At 35.8% G+C, this 24501-nt stretch overlaps 1 protein-coding gene across 1 annotated transcript in view; it reads right to left on the bottom strand.

Moving 5' to 3' along the window:
- The window catches only part of ABCA13 (ATP binding cassette subfamily A member 13), a 197800-nt gene that overhangs the window by 127943 nt on the left and 45356 nt on the right, over positions 1-24501 (bottom strand). Inside the window, exons 19-27 of the mRNA XM_050708769.1 lie at positions 24147-24319; positions 22491-22567; positions 21825-21946; positions 19141-19335; positions 16896-17054; positions 11340-11517; positions 9428-9567; positions 4273-4386; positions 2505-2595 (exon numbers count right to left, since the gene is read on the bottom strand). Of these exons, the coding sequence (XP_050564726.1) occupies positions 2505-2595; positions 4273-4386; positions 9428-9567; positions 11340-11517; positions 16896-17054; positions 19141-19335; positions 21825-21946; positions 22491-22567; positions 24147-24319 (1249 nt within the window). The remainder of the gene's footprint in view (positions 1-2504; positions 2596-4272; positions 4387-9427; positions 9568-11339; positions 11518-16895; positions 17055-19140; positions 19336-21824; positions 21947-22490; positions 22568-24146; positions 24320-24501) is intronic.

Below are 24501 nucleotides of genomic sequence, written 5' to 3'. Positions count from 1 at the left end.
AAAAAAAATGGATGCAGTATAAGACTAACAAAGTTTAAAAAAAAAAAGCATAAAAAGGGAGGTTTACAATAACAGCTGTGTATGATTATAGACTAAAAATAAAAATAAAAAAAGCATATACAAAAAAAACCTGTAAAAATAAGATAGCACGGTCATTTTTCAAAAAGCCAAATGCTAAAGTGAATCTATAAGAAGAAATGTAATCAAAGTATAAATACAGAAGAATGCTATGGCACTCTGTACCAAGATCAGCTTAAGAATGGCATAAATGCTATCATCATCTATAGCCTGTATTGATTTTTCACTTTTTATATGATACTTTTATCAATTGTATTGCATTAAAGAAATTCTAGTTTCATAAACTATTCTACTTAAATGATTTCCTGTATTCACAATCCAAGATTATTAACCATTTATTACAGTCAAATGTTCCTAACTGCTAAAAAGCTATAGTTTGAGAAACACATGCATGGATTTCTGTGATGAAGTTCTCTGCAACAGTGAAGATATACCTGATGACTCAAAAGATCTTGGTTTCTTCCTAATGAAACAGTTTGCCCATAATCTCTCGTATAATTCCCTGTGCTAGGTCTGTATGAGCAAAATACATCTATTGATCAACTAATGCACTGAGACAGTTATATTTCCAGCAGGTCTTGTAGGTTAAGAGACTTGCTCTGTTTCCCCTCCCTATATCTTTCTGATTACATGATTCTGTTTTTATTTTAGTTGTATTCTGGTCCTGTTTCACCATGATGGGTGAACTGTGCTTGACCCACACTAGCCAAATGCTCAGGGGTTAAGGTAATATTTCTGAGAGATGGCAGATAGAAGTTTGAGTCGCTCATCCTACAGAGGATACTGTACCCAGAGCTCTTAATTTCTGGATTAAATTCAGGACACTGCTTGCCATGGTTTTTGTTTGTTTGTTTGTTTTTAGTGAAAGTGCATGCAGCTAGTACTAGCCTTCAAAACAAAGCCTTCAAACCAAGGCCATCAGTTTCAATTACATTGGGTACCCTGTGCATGCAAAATAAAAGCCAAGAACTTCAGTTCACACCAACCATGATGGCATCAGCTCAGGGCAGTAGTACAATTAAAGACTGAGTACACAACTTCAGCATTTATAAGCTCTCAGGAGCTTAAATGGCTTTTGTTGATTTCCTGCATAGAAACAGGTAACAGAGTCCAATAAAAATTGCACTTCAGGTACATAAAATTTTCTTAGTTTTGTTTTTCAGATTCAGACTTAATTCTTTAACTGTAGAGCAGAATTAGCAATCCATATTGCTGTAAAGCCCCCCCCCCCCTTTTTTTTTTCTTCCCCCAACAACAAGGGCCACACAGACACTTCATGGAGGCATCTCAGCCCTCCCCCAACAAATGGCTGGAACAAATTAGTATCTGGCTTATAATTATCCTACTGCTCACTGACAACAAACTACACAGATCTATCCTCCCTACCACTATCGTCTCCTGAGAAGCACCTAGCTCCCTTAGTGCACGATGTCACACTGTTATTACATTTTATGCTACATCTCTTTTGTTCTCTCTCTGCAGTCCTCATGATCATAAACTGTTCTTAAATAACATTAGACTCTGCCTTGGTATGGACAATTCCTTCTAATGCTGTCAGCAACCATTTTCTTTAGAATGGACCTACCTACTGACAGACAGCAGGACACATTGAATGTTTTTTCCTTTATCAGATTGTTACAGTTCAGTTATCAAATTTAAGTAACCTGGAGGTCTGGCTGCCAGAAACTCAGCACCAGAGCTGAAATGGTGCAGCCAAGGGTGGTGGTGACCATGGGGACACTGCTGGTCAGCCTCATAGTAGCCTGACTAAGGACGTGCTCATTTGCGCCCATATCTCCGCCTGCAGGGTGACATTTTGGCATGGCCACCATCCCCATGGTCCTGCTTGGCCAACCCAGGGCTGAGTCTGACCCTAGTTACTCTGTACTGACCTAAGCCTGCCCTGGTTGCCCTCTGGTAGTAACCATATCTCGTGCTTTGCTGGGGCTCTGGGAGATGACAGGGAACTATTTCTCACTAAAAGAAGAGATACAGACAGCTTTTGCATGTATTGATTAAACATACAACGTACCCAATCTGATTTTCCATTTATTTCTTTTTAAAGCATATAGATTCCCCTCAAAATTATTAAAAAATTTACTGCTACATAAGGGAACTGTAGCTACCACGATTACTTCTTCCCTCCCTCCCTTTAAATATAGCTCCTGTGTTTTTAAGTCTCCCGTGACAGTTTGCTACTTCTAATGCATTATCAGATTTTTCCAGTGTTTCAATATTATGTAATGAAAATTATCCACACACACACACAAAGACATTTAGAAATACAGGAGACTAACTCACCAATAGAAGATAAAGTCTGGTATTTTTGTTTCATCTAATTAGGTAAAATATTGAAAACTAACAGCATAGTTCTAAGTTTAAGTTAAAATTTAATAAGGGTAATCAGTACATGCACTTTCACGTACCATATACTTGCATTTTTTGAAAGAGCTTTTCCACGTCAATATCCAGGTTACTTTCTACAAAGTGCTTTACAAAATTGTTTTGAAGTGCTTCCTAAAATAAAAAGTTTTAGATGTTATGTCATGTTTGTCTTCACTAAAGAAATACAAAATATATGTATGCATACATGTTCAACCCCCTTATAAAGATTTTCTCCATAACACTGGAGAAATTGCTTAACTTCTCCATGTCTTCAGTCTTCCACCTTTCATAGGTTAACTCCACACATTTAAAATAAACAATAGCACATATACTCCCCATTGCTATAATTCACTGTCCTCCTTTACTCCCAATATTTTAACTGTGAGTCCATTCTAATATTCTTGCAACTCTCCTGGGACAGAAACTCATTTTCTTTTCCTGCAAGACTTTTGGGGCATTGAACTATTAGCACTGGCAGTAGCAAAATAAACATCTTTAAAAACTAGCAGTTGGGAATTCGTTTTATATTGTTTTTGATTCGTTATCTCATTTGTCATGTTCTAAGGGGAAAAAAAATGTATTAGCACTACAAGAGCATCCTGGCATCTGCAAGTCTCGTGCCTGTATACTAGTAACATTCCCTACTTGAACTTAGAGTAACCGTTCAACTGGTATGTGTAAGCCATGACAGGATTCTGCTTATAGAATCACAGAATATCCTGAGTTGGAAGGGATCCACAAGAATCATCGAGTCCAACTCCTGGCTCCACACAGGACTACCCCAAAATCAGACCATGGGGCTGAGAGCGTTGTCCAAACACTTGAACTCCAGCAGGCTTGGTGCTGTGACCACTGCTCTGGGGATCCTGTCCCAGTGCCCAACCACCCCCTGGGTGCAGCACCTTTCCCTAACCCCCAGCCTGACCCTCCCCTGTCCCAGCTCCATGTCGTTCCCTCGGGTCCTGTCGCTGTCCCCAGAGAGCAGAGCTCAGCACCTGCCCCTCTTCTCCCCTCGTAAGGGAGCTGCAGGCCGCCATGAGGCCTCTCCTCAGTCTGCTCTGCTCTGGGCTAAACAAACCAGGTTACCTCAGTCTTTCCCTCTACGTCTTGCCCTCTAGACCCTTCACCATCTTTGCAGACCTTGTTTGGACACTTTCTAGTAACATTATGTCCTTTTTATACTGTTGTGCCCAAAACTGCACACAGTACTTGAGTTGAGGCCGCAGCAGCACAGAGCAGAGCCAGGGTACGGCCAGCCCTCCTGGCTGCCAGGGCAGCCCAATCATAACAGCCTTTCATGTTTTCACAAGGAAAACATGTCATTTTACTGGTATATTAAAAAAAAAAAAAAAAAAAAAAAAAAAAAAAAAGGTAGAATGGAGAAAAGCCTAATTACAAGTTGATCTTCATTTTGTTTTTATTTATTTATTTCGAACAGTCACTATTTCCCACATCAGTTTTTTATCAGTTGCATACAGTGTCGGAAAAAGCAAATGATAAACACACAAGTTCCAGAAGGTATTATTTCCTCCAATCTTACATTTGTTTTAGAGAAGTGCATAAAGCTTGTACTTGTTTTATTTCCCCTACTGCCTGGTAGTACTGGACAGTGATGTAACATTCCTTTTGAGTATTTTCAGCTCACAACTTGGTCAGTATCATACTGTAGGCTCATAACCTAAAGCTAATCTTTCTTTTTTTCAACTCTTTTTAAACCCACAGCCAGACAGATGGGCAGCTTTACACGTATAGAAATTCTGACTAGGTCAATTAATTGGAAAATAGGAAACCGTCCCACAGTTCACCAACCTGCAGCCGTGAGACCATGAGGACATTTCCACGATTTTTAAAAACTTCAGACATCCTAAGCCATGTCTGAGAATAAGTCTTCAAGTGTTCCACAAAACCAAAAGTGAAATTAGCCTAGGAAAAAGAAGACATGGAGACAAATGAAAAAACTGTGCATAGCAAACTATAAGAAACAGGAAGAACTTCAGATCTTCTACAACTCCCTTCCATTTCATTTGATAGTAAATTGTAAGGGTATCCATGTTTTCTTTTTCTGTTTTAGAAATGAGAAGCATTTGTTGCAGTCTCTGAATACCAAACAAATCACACATTACAGGATGCCTTTTGTTTATGTTTCTTATCTGAAGGATCATAAAGACCTATTTATTTTACAATGTCTCTTTCATGCAGAATATCATAGAGGTGCTTCAGAATGCAAGAAAAATACAGTTAGGACATACTTAAAAGAAAGATTCTACAGACCACGTGGATCTTTTTTTCTAACATGAACATGTTACATGAACATCAAAAAAAATTAAAGTTGGAAACAGTCTGGAAAATAAAGACAACTGACCAAACATACTCTATTTCAAAATAGTGTTAGAGAGGAAGACCTGAATGTAGCAAAATATTCTGTGGCCCTGTCAAGCAGAGGCTGTAATTTTTTTCTGAGCCACCAGCAAATAACCATCAATTTTTTCCAGACTGTTTTAACAGATCATAAATGTACTCAATATGAGAAAGTATTGCAGTATGTTTTTGTTTCAATTGGTATTATCAGTCACACAAGAGCATTTAACAACCAGATCTCTCCATTACAATCTAGCTTTGTTATTATGGTAGAGATCATGACATTTCCCAGCAAAGAGTTTCTCCAATGAGTTGTAAACTGGAATTTGGGATCACACTTTTTGCAATAATTCCTATTAAAAGTACACGTTTTTTGCCATAGTATTTTAAGTGTCTTTTGCAAAATCCTGCTCCTAGCTCTCATCTCTCCTTCTCTCCCAGAGATGAATACTTAAGTACCAGAGAATACAGAAAAACACTTTGTGGTATTTCTCTCTTCCCATTTGTAGCACAGAAGCCCTCAAAGACAGTCTTGCAGACAGTCTCATTCTCCTGAAGGAATCTATGCATTTAACTTATATGAGATTGCATATTTCACTTTCCGAGGGAGACTGATCCTAAATGTTAAACTGAAGTTTGGCATCAAATCAGCTAAACAAGTTTTTCTCTTAACAAGCAACACAGAAACCTCATGGACTGAAAACCCAGACCTTAACATCAGGATCATGTAACCCACTGTCCAGGCTCGATGGTGACAAGCTGAGGGAAACCAGAAAGGCTGCAAGGGTAGCAAAGAGCCAAAATGGGAGATTTCCGTTTCCCCAGCGCAGAGCAGGAACATCAGGTCACACTGCAACATGAGGAGATTGAATTTTAATCCATTATAAACTGTTAGATCAAGCATCTCACCAGGGAGCTCAGAAGAGCTCAGATCGTGGTGTTTCTTGACTTGATTCTGAACAGCACAAAGGATTTTTTTTTCCTGAAGTCACTTCAAAGATCTGCAGTAGCTATAATGTGATTGCATTCAACCTCCTTATACAAACAATACGATCCAAAAAGTCTACTGCAGCAGCATGGATTTTTGAAAAAGAATAATTTCATATGATGCAGAAGCTTATTTGAAATAAATTTAAAGCAGCAGTTGAAGGGGTCAGTTTTATGCAAGGGATAAAGAGACTGATTAATGGGAAAATAGTGGAAAACTGAACAAATACATACTGTTTATTAAAACAAAGAATTGAGAAAGACCATTTACATGCCTATGTATGCATGCATATGGACTACACAGCAGAAAAGTATTAGAAAACATCCTTTTAAAAGATGAAGTTACATCCAAATGAGAAAACAAAATATGAGAAAAATTAACTTAAAGTTTTGGAAGTTTAACTTTTTGCTTCCTCATTCAACATGGTAGGCCTTTGGAATGTTACCATGTCAAATCTTTCTACATAGAGTACACTTTAGAAAATCTGTCTCGAATTGAAGCAGTAGTAAAAAAAAAAAATAAATACACTTTGAAGAAAAAAAAAAACAGTCAAAAAAAACAGTCATGTAAATTAACAAAATGAACAATAAGTAGTTTCCAGGACCAGATAACATCCAGCCAAGAATTCTAAAAGAGTTCAAGGATGAAACAGTTGAAGTACTTACTGTACCATAACTTCCTGATTAAAATTGCCCTTGATATCAGGGAACTGAAGAATAACAAATTCAATGCTATTCTTAAAAAAGATTCCAGGGGAACTAGGGGACTACACAGACTAATGATTTTGAAATCTCTACTAAACAAATTTTAAATTTGTTATAATAAATAAATAGAAATTACAATAAAGGATAACAGTAGAAACAGAGAATAGAAGTAAACATAGTTGAGAGATATAAAATACTTATTTTTTAAAGAGAAGTTGTGCCTCATCTCTCTGGAGAAGTTAAAGAACAAGCAAATAAGTAAGAGGTAGATGATGCAGAATACTTCGGCACAGAAAGGGTGGATGCAGAGTTTACACGAGCTCAAAAACAAAGTGGACAAATTATAGCAGTAAAGTCTTGGAGGAAATTCTGACCTACAAGTCTTTGGAAGGCTGGGACAGTATTTAGGGGGAGTATCACTTTTTCATGTGCTCTTCAGCAAGTCCCTATACAGGCTTTATTGGCTACAGTAGGAGTCAGGACTCAGGGCAGGATGAACACAATCTAACTTGGTAAAGTGACTCCTACAAGTTTATATTCTAATGAACAGTTGGAGTTTGATATTTAATACAATTTCCCTTCAAGTTCTCTTCCTTCTGATCAATGAAGATCCATTAAAATAAATATTCTGTGTAACATTTAGGCTGGATATTACCTTTGATTAAAATTAGCTTTGAATATCAACTACGGCCCTTTCGGGACTGAATACATTTAAGTGCCTTCCTGATGCAAGCATAAATAAAAATATTCTTTGAGCTTATTTAACTGCCTTTATAATGGCATCTTTTAACAGACTGACAAGTCAGGTGTGCTTATGCAAAGCCAGAAAAGCTAAGTGAGCCAGAATTTTATTTCTGAATTGTGTTGTTTCTTTAATGTACATATTCCAACTGTACCAGTTACAAAGAACTGGATCACAAATCAGCTCATCACTGGCAAAAAGTTCAACTGTGAAAATGAGGATCAAAGACATCACACATTGTATTCAAATTCCTGGATGCCAGTTGCCACTGAACATGGTTGCTCTAAGTCAGCACTGCAGCATGCATCTATGATGGTCACAGTTATTCTACGCATCCAAACTGTTGACTTCTTAGAAGGTAAAGCCACCAACTTCACAATTCATCAAAGAACGTTTAGTTGCATAGTCTTGAAACAAAACAATTTATGTGAAAAGCTTACAGAATATATCTTATTATACAAACGTCAACATTCCTTTCAGTTTTAATCCTCTGCTTGTTTTCTTCTAGTAGACAGCTACCACGTGGTCACATTGTCTAAAGTAAATTAGGACTTCTATTCCAATTTCAGTAGGATTGTGTAAGGGCTAAAGGGTCAGCTTTTAGTAGCTATGTTTAAGATACCTGGGCCATTATCTTGCATTTGAAATTTGTTTCTGTTGGAGAAATAACTGATAGGCTTGTGTAATAAAACAAATATTAAAAATGTTGAAAAAACTTTCCTAGTAGTTTTGTATTTATAATATAAACAGGCACACATCTGTAATTGTTTATTCGGTCTAAAGAATAGGGGGTAAGAGAAAGGAGATTATACAGATTCCTGAACAAGCAGATGGAACTTTGGGGATCCTGAAAATATTAATGGACATTGAGGTAAAAGCATCTGCCAGAATCTTTGTATAGTTCCAGAGCATTAATATATATATAGATATAGACATAAAAATAAAGTTAACTTTATTATGAACTCTACTGATACTTTTAAGAAACCTTATTTGGATTTTTTTTTGTCATTTATCACAACTCATTCTTTATAGAATTTCCATCTATAAAAATCAAGAACAGCTTCATTTTCAGATGACTAAAATTTTTAAATCTATTATACTCATCTCCAGAGAGGTGGCCTGTTGCTCAAATTAAGCTATTTAACTGCAAAATATGAAATCGTTGAAACATTACTTGTGATTCACAGCAGAAACTATAAAGTTACCGTGTGTCTGCTCTCTAGTATGTGCTATTTGGCTTAGGTTTTTATCACCTTTTAGAGCATAAGTTAGACCATCACACTGTACTCCATTTACACAGGAAATAGTTACCATCACATTTAAAGTTACTACAGTCTTTCTGTGTACCATTTACAGAGGAGCAATGCTCTTTTCTAGATTTTAAGCAAAATTGTCATTCCTGCAATAAATAATATTCTGAGGTTAAAATAATATATTTGCAAGATAAATGCAAAATTAGCATAGAACTCTAAGCTGTACTTTCAAGGATTTATGATCTCTTCTTTTACATAAGTGCTTCAAAGCTAGTCATGAACAAACACGTATTTGTAGATAATTATGCTCAAACCAGAGTACCTACCATACCAGACAGTAAAATTGTTGACTAATATCAAGTCATCGATGTTAACATATATATGGCAGCTCAGCCAACAGTATTCATACTACTAGTGTTAAAACATGATCAGAAAGGAAACCAAGATGCACTGTAGCTTTTTTTTAATGCAGCTCAGTAACTCCCTCCAAACAGGCTTTCCTTCCCAGGGCATCCCTTCCCCAAAGTTTATTTTGCTGCCCCATAGAGTTTATCCTAAAAAACATGTTCAGGGCAAAAACTTACTTGTAATATGTATATTCTGCACATTGATAACAACATGTTTCACACTACACTTCTGCTAATGTGTTCTTTTTAATCTTTCCATACAAGGTTTAAGTGACTTTGAACAAAATTATTCTTTTCACTCCAAGGTGAAACCACTGTAACAAACAGAATAAAAGTTAAGAGAAATATCAAGCTTGAAGTAGAAAGGTGAGAACTTGAGGGATAGGATAGATCCAGTTTTCTCGAAGGCAATTATCCAGATGTTTTTACCTACCCTGAAAGAAATGGACCTTTAAAGTGAAGCACAAAGACAAAAATCAATAAACAGAAATAGTGTTTCTTTTGATACTCACCTTCTCTATCACCAGGTCAATCATGTTGATATTTGAATTGTACAGTATCTTTCCATGTAATAAAGGTTTCAGGAAAGTCCATACCAAAGCCCCATTAGAAGACTGTAAAATCTCCTGATAAAGCTTCAAGCAAAACGGAGCTGCAAAAATAAAGACAGACTCACAATTAAGAAAGTCAATACAGGTAAGGTTGGCTTTTATTTATTTATTTAATCCATTTTGAGTCTTAATTTAGGATCTGCCACAGCAACATGCCAGATATTATCAACTATCACTAAGCAATCACTACAGGTCCCTGAAAAGAAATTGTTTAACCACAGTCTAAGATATCATTGAGGTTGCAGAACTCTATCCATTAGACAAGCAAAAAACAATCTAAAGAGCTTTTCACATTCCTGAAAAGCAATCTGTGAACTCCATTTGTCCTAAGTGCTGCATTAGTGCATTATAGAGTGGAAGGACAAAAAACCTCTGCACACAAAATGAATGCTGAGGAAAAGAGTCACCTTAAGGAACCAGACTCACCCTAGAATCTCAGTTGTTCTATACCTTTCTATACCTACTTATGAAAGAAAGATAACCCTTCATAAATACGGACTTCATTTGCATATTTTCATTAAAACTACAATTAAATTAGATTAAATTTAAAAAAAAAAAAAAAAGAAAAAGAAAAATGGCATTAGACTTTGACAACTAACTTCCTGATTTGAAAAATATAAACATCATTCCTTAACTAAAAAATATCTTCCTACACCAGATTGGGTTATTAGTGTATTAGGGTGGCAGTATATCCTTCAGAACATATACCAATGAAGAGCCCCCAAGATATCCCACTGCACTTGCATAGCACTCAAGTACAGGAAATGAGTTGCCTGTGGGAAACATTTATATTTTTATGCCCAGCTCATGTGCATTACTTTAAAAAAAAGAAAAAGAAAAAGAAAAAAAACATTATGAGTGGATTTATAAATATGTCATTTAATGTCATTAACAATTCCTTAAGGAAGACAAATATTATTGTTTTTAATGGAAAACTAAGCCAATAACATTTAGAATCCCACCAAAGATTAAAGAAATAATTGTCAGAAATATATCATTTAGAATGACCTGTTCTTTGCCCAGACTTTTACTTTCTTCAAGGAAACATTCATTACTAAGCACAACCATTGCTAAATGACAGGAAAGAATTAAGAGGCTCCAAACTGGCCAGTCAAAAACAGCAATATACTAAAAGACACAGAAGACTTGCTAATCTGAGTTTGCTGTGATTTTCCCCACATGCAAGTGAACAAGGCTAAGGCAGAGCTCTGGCTCCTTACTCAAAGTGCCTGCTGGTACAGCCAAGACTGCAGAAATAGCACGGGGACACTGAAGCACTGAAGTTATTTGAAATATTAGCATTAACCAGGCTGAGTCAAAAGTATGTTGAAGAAAGAGAGCAGAGGTGAAATTATATGAGAGAAGAGACTTTCTGGGCACTTGGTAAATAATGGACATTTCAACTATTAAAAAACTCGTTATCCAGAGGGTTCGCTTATTTTACTGCACAGTACCACCACAGCATTGTGTTCACAGAAGGAAGGCATGCAGCAATAGATTTTCAATCTCATATCTCAAAGATGTATTTTTAATACGAAGTGTTTTTAAAAAATATATATAAAATCTAATAAATATGTCTCTAAGACAGGAATATTTTTATTCATTATTTGAAAGGATAGGAAACAACCAGAACTATTTGTGTCTCATCACTATTTTCTCTCAGCCATAAAATTTGTATTGATCATTCCTTGTGTTCAGGTTTACAGTATCAGTTGAGATGTCAGATGGTATATAAACATTTCCTTTTAATAGGGAGAAACTTTTGCAAACTGTGAAAGTATATAAGCAACTTGTTATCAATAGATTTTCTCACTTGAGTCTTCAGGAATGCCATATTTTGCCATATTGTCCTCCAAGAGTCCCGTGATTCTGGGCATGTCAATGAAGAGGTTTGCGTTGCTGAAAAATGAAGATTCTTCTCTACAGATTGCCTTGATTACAGACTCCAGGGATCCAGCAGCTGAACTTCTGAACTGCCCACCTTGCAAGAACTAGAACAAACAGAAATACAGATGAACCAAAGTTGTTTTTAGTAGCTTCAGGGAGTAGCCCTGGTGTTTTCTCAATATGGCATCCAAGGAGATCAACAGAATTAAATTGTTGAAACTGCCTACAAGAATGAGGGCCTGCTGTGCTCTTTTCTGTTCTCCTGATCATCTTTGTTGCCTGGGGGTGGCAGGGGAGGTATTGCAGTTACCAGGGTACTGAATGAAAGACAGTAGTATAGCCTATTACATTAACTTTTAAAAATACTGTGTACTGGGTAAGCACAAAAGGAATGGAAATATCAGGACAACTGTACTAGCTATTCCCTGTTTCACAGTTTCTGCTCTTCTGGTAGATGAGTCCTGTCTCACAAGGCAGAAACAACTGTAATCATTTACATATGAATGCTTGCAGTGAAAACAGTTGTTAAAATGAAAAAAAAAAAGTGCACATGCCATGAAAACCCAGTTTTCAAGTACATCTTTTAACTTGTTGAATGTACTTCTAGTTTTTGCATATCTTGAGTCATACCAGCATTTACAACTGCCATTTGCTCATGACTAGCATACATCTAGTGAGGACAGCAATCTGACTACTTTTATGGCTTAAGAACCATCATTAATCATATTCCTAGAATGTGCAACTTCATTTTTCAAATTACGTGCTCAGTTGTAACTGGTAGTTCATGGAAGGCTTCACAGGTGCATGGCTGTAAGAGGATACAACTGCAAGACAACCTGCTGCAAAAGTATAGCTGAAGGATATATTGGCCCACCTGATATTCATTACTGTTGCAGATGCATGTCAAGAAAAACATAACTGGACTATCAGATATCATTTTAAGACTGCACAACTAGCAAATAGGAGAAAGATTTTAATATATCAACAAAACATATTTAACACTGAAATAAATGAACATTTGATTCGCTGAAAAAAGTTGTGGGTTTGTTGTTAATCTGGCTTTGTTTTTTTGTTTTTGTTGTTGTTATTTGAGTCATTTTTCAAAACCGTACAGCACTTTACATAAGCAATAAATCACATTTTGTTATGCTATTAGAAACTTTTTATTACTAGCAAGTATTATTCAAAACTCAGTGTTGGTTGCCACCAGAACCTAACTGACATACACTTTCAGCATACAGCATAGTAAACAAGTGGTATCTGGATTTCATAACGTCATCATCTAGCTCTTGAATTTATGTGATGGCATGGGCTTCACTAGAGGAATAAACTTGATGCATAATGCTGAATAAGAGTGGTTTTGAATCCTTATTTGTGACTATTTGTACCAGAAGGGTAAATGTGGCTTATTTCAGTCAAAGAGCACAAACTTACTAATTAATTCTGGTTCCAATCAAAATAACTTGAAATTCAGATAATGAATATTTACGCAATGAACTGCCACCAACAGACTAAATCTACTTACTGTCTTTCAACTAAATATCCACTGACTCCATAAGATACGTTTCCTAAAAGTTTGCTTTGATAAAGTAGGAGAACTATATAGGATGCATGTTCATAAAAAATTATCTTTGATCCACTTTTTCTAGTTTAAACTAAATAAAGTAGGTAAAATCAAGGCTTTTAAATCCAGACAAGTAGCCTCTCACAAACAAAATAAGCCATTTGCCAACAGACTCATGGAAAATGAAGGTTGGCAGATTAAAAGGCTATCTGGAACTGGATTGTCAAATGGGTGCAAAAAACGCATAGCATGGGGACTTCTGACCTAATTGGACAGTGGAAAGAATATTACTAGCAAAAAAAAAAAAATTGTCTGGGGTAGAAATGGCAACTATTCAATAAAGTAAACCCAAAAGTCAAGCCAAACTACATATTGCAAAGCAAATTTAAACAAAGTCATGATTATTACATGAAGAGATGAAAGAAAAAAATGACATTTTCCTGAAAAAGCAGAGGCAGATTTAAAATAATTCAAATTTCAATGAAACCAAAAGGATAAAGGAAACAATGCAGAGAAATAGATATTCCTAATTCTGCAGAGGCAAAACAAAGTCTCTATTCTACTGAAATTTTATCAAATTTAAATGTCAACATTTGAAGCACATCTATACTCAATGATGAGTGACGCAATGCCTCAGGAAATAATGGTGATGTTTAATATGGCAAGGTATCACAATACATTTTAACGGGGAGAAGAGTTGCAGGCAAATAGTATGTGAAGAGTAGAATTTACTGCATTATCAAAGTATTGTTCCAGACCAACACAATACATTTATTTGGGAAGGCAGGTGAATTTCCTGAAAAAGAGTTGATCTATCTCTAATCTAAGTAAACTCTAGAAACTAGTTAACCTTCTTATCATAGAAAACATTGATTAGCATTCATTCAATAACTATATAGTAGGTAAAGAATGGTCTTGATACTGCAGGGATCCTGTTAAAAAGAAAGAAAATATTGAATCACAGAGAAGTTACTAGTGGTTTTCTTGAGACTGACCTTAAGTCCATTGTAAAGAGTTTTTAGCCCTGAAAGGAGAAGTGAGTTACTGAAATTTGCTACAATGTAAAATCAGAAGGCACTCAGGAGAAGCCAAATATGATACCCAGTGCAAATTATTATTTATCAGCTGAAATCATTATTTGCTATTATAAAATGAAGTTTACCTGGGTTTGTTACTTATCCTTGATGAAATAAGAGACATAAATGTATGAAGCTTATGGAAAAGGTGAATGCAAGATCAAGAAAGCCATTTTAGCAGCCATAGACATGAATGATCAGAACTACAAGAGTCACCAGCCATACTTGCTCTCAAAGACTGTACAGATTTCTTATCACCAGCATTCAAGATTGACCTTAACACAGCATGTGATGATGTGGATGTCTGAGACAACAGCAAGACTGTTATAAGAAAAATAAATAAATAAAAAGCAAAAACAAACACAAAAAGAAATCCATTTAACCTAGGAAAACAGGGAAGGACTATAACTAGCCTTCTACAAACACGTGGACAAGTCAGAGAAGTTATAGTTGCTAAAAGACATTTTTGATACAAGAACAAACGTACTAGCCAGAGATAAATTTAATTCAGAATTTTATACATTTATAACTCCGGGAGGCTTCCTAGTAATGATAGTTTTAACACAGAACTTGTTAAATTTAGCATGGGGATTACAGAATGAGGTTGCCTTTCATTAAGTGACAGCATTCAGTAATTCAGCAAGTCCCCTCCAGCCCTGGGCTTATCTATTCATGAGTAACACACAGGCCAAAACTTCACATTGGAAAATAAGCAAATAATTTCTAACAGCAAGCAAACAAGCTAAAATCATGATTGAAATCAGCAGTGTTTTTTCCTCAAGGGAATTATCCATTCACTCAATATAGATAACAGCAGAAAGCGGCTCTGTATTCCAATTACTACTGGGTGGCAAATATTGAGTTTTTACATCATCTTTTATTACAACATGTAACACACCAGTTCAACTTCACATTTTACAGATATTCAAATAATATTTCTTACTTTTCATTTTGTTCTTGAGACAAAAAAAAAAAAAACTATGTGCATAACTGTTGTTTTTTTGGTTTGTTTGGGGTTTTTGTTTGTTTGTTTGTTTTCTTAAATCATACTAAAACATTATTTTTTTCAATTAGCAGTTAAGGAAGGAGAGAAGCTGTCTTACTGTGTGTTTAAGGTCCATATATTTTTACTTTAAAAAGCTTTACATACTTTATTCGGTAATCTTTCTAGGCCACTGAACCACTTTTCTTTTGGTCATCATGAAAATAAAAATCCAGAAGAAGGAACTTCCTTGGAAATTGAGGAAAATATTTAAGGAAAAAGGTTTATAAGTAGTGTCTGCATTTTAGCAACACACTAATTTAGTAGCACAAATCAGGCCACTATAGAAAAGACAAGAAGTAAATAAAATAATCAGGAATTAAAGGTATTTATTGGAAAGCAGAAAAACGCAATTGAACCTGAAACAGAAAAGATACTTAAAAATAACCAACTTTTACTAGTCCACAAGAGTTAGAGACAGAAAGGTCCTTGAAAACATCACATAGTTAATTTATTAACAAAAGAAATAGGCACTGAGTGTTTTAATCCTCCACAAACAATTAGTTGACAAAAAACAAACAGCAATTTCTAAAAAAATAAAAAATAAAAAGCTAAGGAATTAAAGATTGTGTCAGAAAGCAATCAAAAAAAAATGTAAAAAGGAACAAAAATTCTGAGGTTAAATCTGTGCTCTATTACAGAATAACAGGGGTTGCCATAGAGCAAAGATTAAAACTGAGACCAGATGGCCCTCTGCTGTTAGATTCATTCCTTTGCAAACTTTTTTTCAGTGACCTTTTGGGAAGTTCTATGAGATTTCACTCTGTAAAGGAGACTTCCTTTGTTGGAAGTAAAATCTTAAATCTGACATAATTAGACCTAGTTAAAGAAGAATAGAAAAGATGAAAACCATGCCTCTGATGAAAACCATGTGTCTGGCAGTCAAAGAGCTACTCCAAAGAACAGATGCTAAAAAAATATAACAAATATGCACAAAACAGCATTTTACAATATGCGACTTAGTCATACAGATTAGTAGCTCATGAGAACATTCAGATCACTAGGAAAAACAGTATTTAAGGCACTATTTATCAGGTATGGTAGTCACTAACCATTTTGCAATGTTTACCACTAAGGGATCTTTAGAGTTTAGTGCAATTTTAGTACCAGATTCAACCCTGTCTTCCACACATAGTAGTAAATCCATAAGGTAATGCCAGAGAGGTCAATGGGTCTTCTTATGGAATTGGAACCTCCTCAAAAGGAGCGATCTTTTTTCTGATTTATTCAATACTAATACATCACTGTGCTAGTTGTACAGATGTGCACAGGAACTATCCTTAATAGCAGGGACAAAAGAAATATCATCTCACTTCAGGCAACCTTTAATTTTAAATAGCAAGCAGAGCTATGACACAAGAGTATTAAAACGGATAAAACAAGAATTCTGTGGCAGATCCAAGAACTGCACCTTATTCCTTAAAAATCAAAGGTATTTCTTATTAAAGAAGTAGTTGCTAGACAAAGAAATAGCTTATTCATTTAAAAAAAAAAAAAAAAGTATGTCTATGTCCAAATCACAGATAAACATGCTATATTATTAATCAGTAGCTTAACACTATATTAACTTTGGCTATGCTCTCATAAGTTACCAAAAAAAAAAAAAGGTATTACAAACAACTCATTGATGTGGTCTCAAAATTACCAGAGTGCTTGAAAGAGATCAAGGTATATAGGCTCTCTTTTCTCTAACTTTCTAAGATAGAATTTCTACTTGTGTTTCTCCTTACTTAGCACACAACCCTAACAAAGCACCTCACAACGGGAATTAAGTCTGCGCAATGAAAATCATACACATACCTGCTGCAATGTGTCAAGCACACCAATGTTCTGAATTGGTTGGAGGAACACTGGAAGGTTTTCCATGGCATGCTGAACTTTATTGAGAAGGGAGCTGATACTAGAGACCACATCCAGCAATGTGCTTAGTACATCACCCATCTCAGATGGTATCTTATTCTTGGAAAAGAAGGAAAAATCATGGCAATAAATTCCAAGTAGAATAAGAAATTTTAACCTTCAATGAAACACTCAAAAATATTCTGTTTCTAAAACTAATTACAAAACACTCCTGCAAATCATGTTTAACAAAGCTCCCTAGTACTCTCAAATTCACATAAAGAAAATTTCTCTTATGTTAGAACTGGCCTATGACATATGAGTAATTAAAATCCCAATAATATGTATATAAATACAAAGGTGAAGAGCTGTCCTACCCAACTTCACGCTAACAGCATCTGCAACATTCTGCCCCTTTGGAATTCAATGTAAATGAGAACCTTTCCTTCAACAGGTTAAGGGTACTAAATGCAACAGTTTAATATTTTTAAAATAACTTGTAATTTAAATTAAATCTAGGAACCACTTTAGTTGCTTTAGGAATGACATTAGAAAACACACTTTGCTAACAATCTGTTCCTCCAGTTCTCATGTCTCATACATGATGTTTTTTACATAAAATAATTATGTGCTTTTCACACTCTACTTGACCAAAGTTCAACTGGCCTTTTGCTTTTGCCACCATGCATGTTTTGACATTAAGAATTTTCTCTCTCCCCCTTGTTTTTATAGGCCATTTAAGATGTTATGGTAATGCAGACTGATTTATCAAGTTACCTGACTATGCATGATAATAAAAACAATATAATCTCATTATATACTTCCAGCTGCTTCCTCTGATTATCTTTATTTTATCCACCTGTATTTGACTGAGACACTTCCTACTATAATAATGTCTGTTCCTAATTTTCTTCTCAGGCTTCACCTGTTTTCACACATTCAAAACATAAATATACCATAATAAACTTTTATTTGATTAAAACATTACCAAAACTTCCACAAAAATTTAGGATGAGCTAATAGCATTTTTTATTCTGTACTAGGAATTCATTATGCTTCAGCAGGGTTCAGTAAAAAAGCCCATCTGAAAGAGCACTGTTTTTTCTTCTTTTTCTTCCACTTCCTCCCATAATATAATCCAGGATCTATGGCTTTTGAACAAAATGTTCTTCCTCACTCTGCTATAGCTGTCTTTCAGCTATTTGTACTTAATAATGACCTCAAAAGAGATGAAATAACTGCTATTTACCACAAATCCCACCTAATAATTTTGCTCTTACAAGTAGGAGCACCTTATTGAAAACCTACATTAGATTCCAGATTATCTATAATTACATAGACAAAACAGATTTGCTGCAGACTTCTTCATCCCCTTTATTATAGTTTTGGCACTGTATTATTCTCATTATTTTCCAGGAGTATACATACACTGTCTGCCACCACCACCAGTCTTCCAGGATTCTTCTACCTGGGTAAATAACTGCAGGGCATTTTCAGTTGGATTAGACTGAGTGGATGCCAACAGACTGTCACAATCACAATCATTTGGTTTCATTAAGCATAGTTAAGGACCACGGAGAGGTTATGAATCAGGCTAAAGTCATCTGTCTCAGGTCACATAAAATATGTGGATTTTGCCCTTATAGAAAGACTTATCCTGAGAGCTGGAAAAGCATAATACATTCTTCCTGAAGGAGCCACCTGAATTATGTGTGATTACCACTACAAATAAAATGTGTTCCAGGGTGCTATGATTTCTTCCTAGGAAATAAGTTTGCAATTCATGTAATGTGAGTTCCTATGATGGTTTCAGTTTCAATGATGCCAAATCAGTGTTTCACACTTAGAGACTGACTAATCACATGAACTGCAAACTCTGCAAAAGATTAATAAAACTGCATCTCTGACTTTCTGTTTTCTCTAATGCTTTCATAATTAATTCATCAGTGATAATTTTCCTGAGGAATCAAGAAATGGAATACAGTAGGATCTACCACTCCCATTCAACTGTTATGTTTGTTTTGTGGAGCTAAACGAAGACAAAAAGCACCATGTGGCCAGTGCTTGCTTCCACAGATAAAGAACATCTGAAGCAAGAACTTTATTACATTCATTAACTGAATTATTCGTTTGTGTCCCTGCATGCTTTAGACCACCTTCAAAAGAAAAGCATAAGAACTGAATGATTTATTTTCCCCCATCTTACCGTGTAAATGATATGACGTAAATTCAAATTCTGTATAATCAGTACAAACATGGTATACATGTCCAGTGCTGGTAAAGAACATATTTCTTCTACTGCCAGAGAAGTTTTGTTGATTTCAGGTAGCTGTAGCAACAGGCTAAGTACTTCTTCATCACATCTTCCAGTTAAAGCTCCCACAAAGGCACTGTAAAAAACCTATCACAGTGTATGTATATCAACATTTTTTCTCCCCAAAATGCGTGACCTTGTTTTATAGTCAATAAAATGAGAATTTGTCACAGTAACATAACAATTTGCAGTTGTCAACAGAACTGAAAGAATGAACTATACAGCTCTCTAACAGATTGGTGTGTTCTCACTTTAAATTCTATGTGCCTATAAACAGATGAAATATATTTCTTATAAACATTTATTTTTTCATTTGTGAACAGGTCAATAATTCATTCTATGGGCACTGATACCATAAACAGGTATATTAACAATGCTGCCCATACCCATTCCAACAGATATACATCTTTGCAGCAGAAACACCTGAAGATCAGAATGTAGATGTGTGGATCATTTTAAAATCAAACAATATGGACTTCCTTCTTTCAGAGGGTGCACACAAAACACTTAGGGATGACACAACGTTCACTCTCAGCCAGCTCACATTTCTCAGTTCAACAGTCTTTTGAAGTTTTCTTATTTAACACAGGAAGAAGAGACAAAATCCCAAGCAGACCTTGGGTGAAACTACAATAAAGGCTCCTTGGATTATATTTTTCTTCCTACAAATATTTCACACAAAGACAAATGCTGGCAGCCCAGATATATCAGTACTCAGGGCTCCGCTGTACTCCCTAGGTTGGAACCCACCTGTATTTCCTCCACTGAATGCCTCTGCAGCTGGTATCATCACCCGGTAAGGGAGAGGATCCCCAACAAAATCAAATTGGGAGCCACAGTTGGCTGAGGCACGCAACTTAATTCTTTAATTCCTATAAACATTTTAATCTGCAACCTACTGAATTTCAGATTCTTTTTCTAGAATTTTGTCTTTGTGATTCCAAAGTACTTCCTATACTTTTAAATATTGACATTTTGTATGTGTATAGAGACCAGAATATGAGTGTAGATATAATTCCACTAGCAGCATGAGGTTACTGATTTGGACTTCTTGTTTTAAAGGAAATTTGATTCATGCCCTACAAGAACATTACAGTTTCACTCCACTTTTAATTCATTCAGTATTTTACTTACTAGATCAAGTCCCCCTGAACTTTCCTTGCAGCTTTGTGAGTACCAGAGCTATGCCAAACTCCTATGTTCAGTGAATGAATGCTTATAATCTTGAGATTAAAAATTTTGAGCCAGTTTTAAATACAATTCCATGGCAATGAAGATGGCCAGAGCATAATATTGAGGCAGAAAGGTTAATCACAGCAAGTATGAGCAACTATCCCAGAAGCAAGCACATTAGTACTATACAATCACAGAAATCCAGGGCTGCAAAGGGCCCGTGAGTATCACTAGGTTTATCTGACAGTGGCCACATAAACCACAAAAGTCATGCTTAAATTATAGCTTGAAAAAGTATTTGTATATATTGTATAATCACTAAGGGACATAGGTGTTAATGCTCCAGTTGGACTGAGGGAAAATTTAAGTGCTTATGCACACACACACACACACAAAAAATCTGTATAAATATGCATATGTGAGATGTGTTCATATATCCAAACTCTACATAGTACTCTGGGAAAAAAAAAAAAAAAAAGAGAGAGAGAGAGAGAGAGAGAGAGAGAATAGAAAATCATTTGAAAAGTCAGTCAATTAGCATTATTATTCCAAAAGATCAAAGGTGCACAAAATCCTATTTAACTGAATCACTTCCAGATGACTTCTCTCATTACCATTTACTGGTATCAAAATAACAAGCTAACAATAAAGGAAGCCACATTGCCAAAGGAGCAGAAGAACAAATAATCTACAAGTAGTTATGATTGTCTGAACTGCTTTTTTTAATAGATACACTTATATGAACAAAACTTGCAACTATTTTTGCAAGTGAAGCATTAGTGCCATCCAGTGGCTGCTTGATGGACCTGACCAGTTTATACCAAATGGACCTCCAATTCTTTTCAGTCACACGGGCATTAACAGGAGAGGGAACATGCAGTCAGCTGGCAGCTTTCATGATTTCTACTATATGATTGCAGGGATCACCAGAAAGGGCAGCAATGGCAACTCACACAGTCCTTCACTCAGAAAACTTACACAATCCAGCCTTTAGACAATATTCAACAGACAAGTAAACAGATAAAATGAAGGTAAGGCAAAATACAGGTGAGAATATAAGAACAATGAGGAGCACACCACGTAAAATAAAACAAATCGGACTACTCTGTATTGCAGGACTCAGAAGTGGGAAGATACAAAATGATTTCTTCAGCAGTCTCACCTTCTCAACACTACCAAGATAGCAAAGCTCAAATTCAGTGTCAGCACAAACGAGTGCATGAATCACATTTAGACAAGACTGATGCTACTGTAAGTTTTTCTCTTAATGCTTCATATCGTTATTTTCAACATGTGACAAGTGAAAATAGAAGATTCCACGCATACAAGTTGGCTTTTATTTCAGTTGTCAGAGTAGGCTATGGGTCAACCTGTTAATTTAACACTTCTTTTTGATCTTTTACCTTTGAATAAGAGATACTGGCTTCCAAGATAGTACTGAAAGTTTCTTCAGAAATGTTGACAGAAGAAAGAATGTCCAGCCTCAGCTCAGTAATATTCTGCACACAATCTTTGACTTTCATATCTGGAAGAGAAGCAAAACAATGCCAACAGCACCAATCTGCTTAAGTTCCCAACAGACTGTAGCCTCCTCTCCAGAGTTATTCTGAGAGGTCACAAAGGGCATAAAAATTTCATATCATGTAATTCTCTTCTACATCAAATTTAAAGGTCATTCTCATGGCAGACTGAAGGGCTTGTGCATCTGTTTGCATTATCCTAACAGAGCAGGGGTTACCCCACAACCCTGTATTATGAGAACATATGAAGGTAGTGAAGCAGCCTTTTATCCTTTAATCCTTTAAGATTTTCTTCTTCCACTAACTTGAGTCCTCTCTTCAATGACTCACTGCATATTACTGAATAGGCTAAACTATGCTGTCGTGTGCTAAGACAAGTACATGCACCTGTATAACGTTGTCAACCTCCATAAGCAGCATACCTTTACAGTTTAAAAAAAAAAAGAATGACATTGTTTTGAAAAAAAAAAAAAGAAAGAAAAAAAAAGAAGAAAAAAAAAAGAAACAGCACTGACTTTCAAAAAATTACTGAAGAAAATAACAACTCACCATTCAAAAGATTAAAATTTCTGAGAAAAGCTAGCACAGGATTTTCTGACAACTGTAGCTCCCAATTTTCAGCCAACCTGAAATGAAAGCCTTAGATTCACACTTTATCAGAACTAAGTCATTGACTTCAGTATGTATTAAAAAATATCACAAATAGTGAAACAGTCATGAACTGAGGCAAAAGGGTCATGTTACACTCTGTGCACACTGTGCATGAGGTAGGGACCTCCACACACTTTTCCATACTGTGATTATTTTTAATAAAATTTAAATTTATTTTTTATAAACTTAATAAATTTTAATAAAGTGATAAAAAACCTAGGGATATAAAGCACTGCTGATCCAAACCATAGAACCATTAAGGTTGGAAAAGACCTTCAAGATCATCTGGTGCAACCATCACCCTACTACCAATATCACCAACTAAACCATGTCCCTAAGCACCAGGTCCAACCTTTCCTTGAACACCCCCAGAGATGGTGATGCTACCACCTCCCTGGGCAACCCATTCTGACTCCTGACTATTCCTTCTGAGAAGATATGTCTTTTAATTTCCAACCTAAACCTCCCCTGGCACAACTTGAGGCCATTCCCTCTAGTCCTATCACTAGTTACCTGTGAGAAGAGTCCAACCCCCAGCTCCCTACACCTTCCTTTCAGGCAGTTGTAGAGACCAATAACGTCTCCCTTGAGCCTCCTCTTCCCCAGACTAAACAACCCCAGTTCCCTCAGCCACTCCTCATAGGACTTATGTTCCAGGCCCTTCGCCAGCTTCATAGTCCTTCTCTGGACACGGTCCAGGGCCTCAATGTCCTTCTTGTAGTGAGGGGACCAAAACTGAACAGAGTACTCAAGGTGCAGCCTCACCAGAGCAGAGTAAAGAATTAAGTCTAACTAATCCTACTTCAAGTAATAAAGAGTATAGACACTTCAGATATTATTTGCCATTAAAACACTGGATGCAAGTATATGGCCTAAAAGAAGAACATCCAGGCTCATGTTCTTCCATGTTATTACAGTAATTCACATTTAAGCCTATTATACAAATAATCAGATATACTAGCACAGCAACAATTATAAGGGCCACTTTTATCTGGCAATTCATTTGAAATAATCTATCGCAGTAGTTTTATTTGTTCACTTAAAATCTACTATTTTTTTGCAAGTAAAAAACAAATATTTGAAATTATTCAGAGCTCAATCCTGACAGTTTACAAGCACCATCCCATGTTTCTGACTGTCTGAACTGACCTGAATGTTTAATATTTTCTGAAATATATCCAGCTGCTGAGAGGACAAGGGCATAGCAAAACAGCTTTAAATAATAATAAAAAAAAAAAAGATATCAACATTTTGAGGTAATGGAAAATATTTTTTTTCTTAGTTGTGATTCAAAGCATTCCTTGTGAAGCAGCAAGATGTGTTGCAAATGCTCAGCAAAAGCATAAAGGTTTTTGGAAATATCCAGAATTTTACTAAATTGGAACCTAAATCATTTGTGCATTGTATCTGCTCAATATTCAGCTACATGAACAAAGCTTAAAGAGATTTTGATTAAAAGTATTTCTCCTGTAATCACATAATTTATAACATACAAGCACAAAATAGCATCACTAACAAGAAACATTTTGAGTACCAAAATGTAAAGGGCTTTACATTTGCAAGCGTCTCTGAATGTTCCCCGACATTAGTTGACATTCACAGCTGCCATCAGTCGTATTCTGTAAGGCTCTCAGGAAACTCTCCAGAGTATTTGAAAGTTTCTGGTTTATATACGCCATGCTCTCACAATCCCCCTTGTTGAAAGCAAGCCACATTCTTTCAATGTGCTGCAAAACAGAGCGATCAATTTGTTAGCAAATTCATGAGATCATGTTATTTCTTGAAGTAGAAGGTCTTGGCAATCAAATAAGGCATATTTTCAAATGAGAATGTGGGTAAGGTACTACTCATTTATTCATTGTATTTGCAATTGAAACTGGACCAAAGATTTTCAAGAACCAAGGAATTC

Source organism: Cygnus atratus, chromosome 2 (assembly GCF_013377495.2).
Source record: "Cygnus atratus isolate AKBS03 ecotype Queensland, Australia chromosome 2, CAtr_DNAZoo_HiC_assembly, whole genome shotgun sequence".
NCBI lineage: Eukaryota > Metazoa > Chordata > Aves > Anseriformes > Anatidae > Cygnus > Cygnus atratus.
This window is presented reverse-complemented; position numbering and strand designations above follow the sequence as displayed.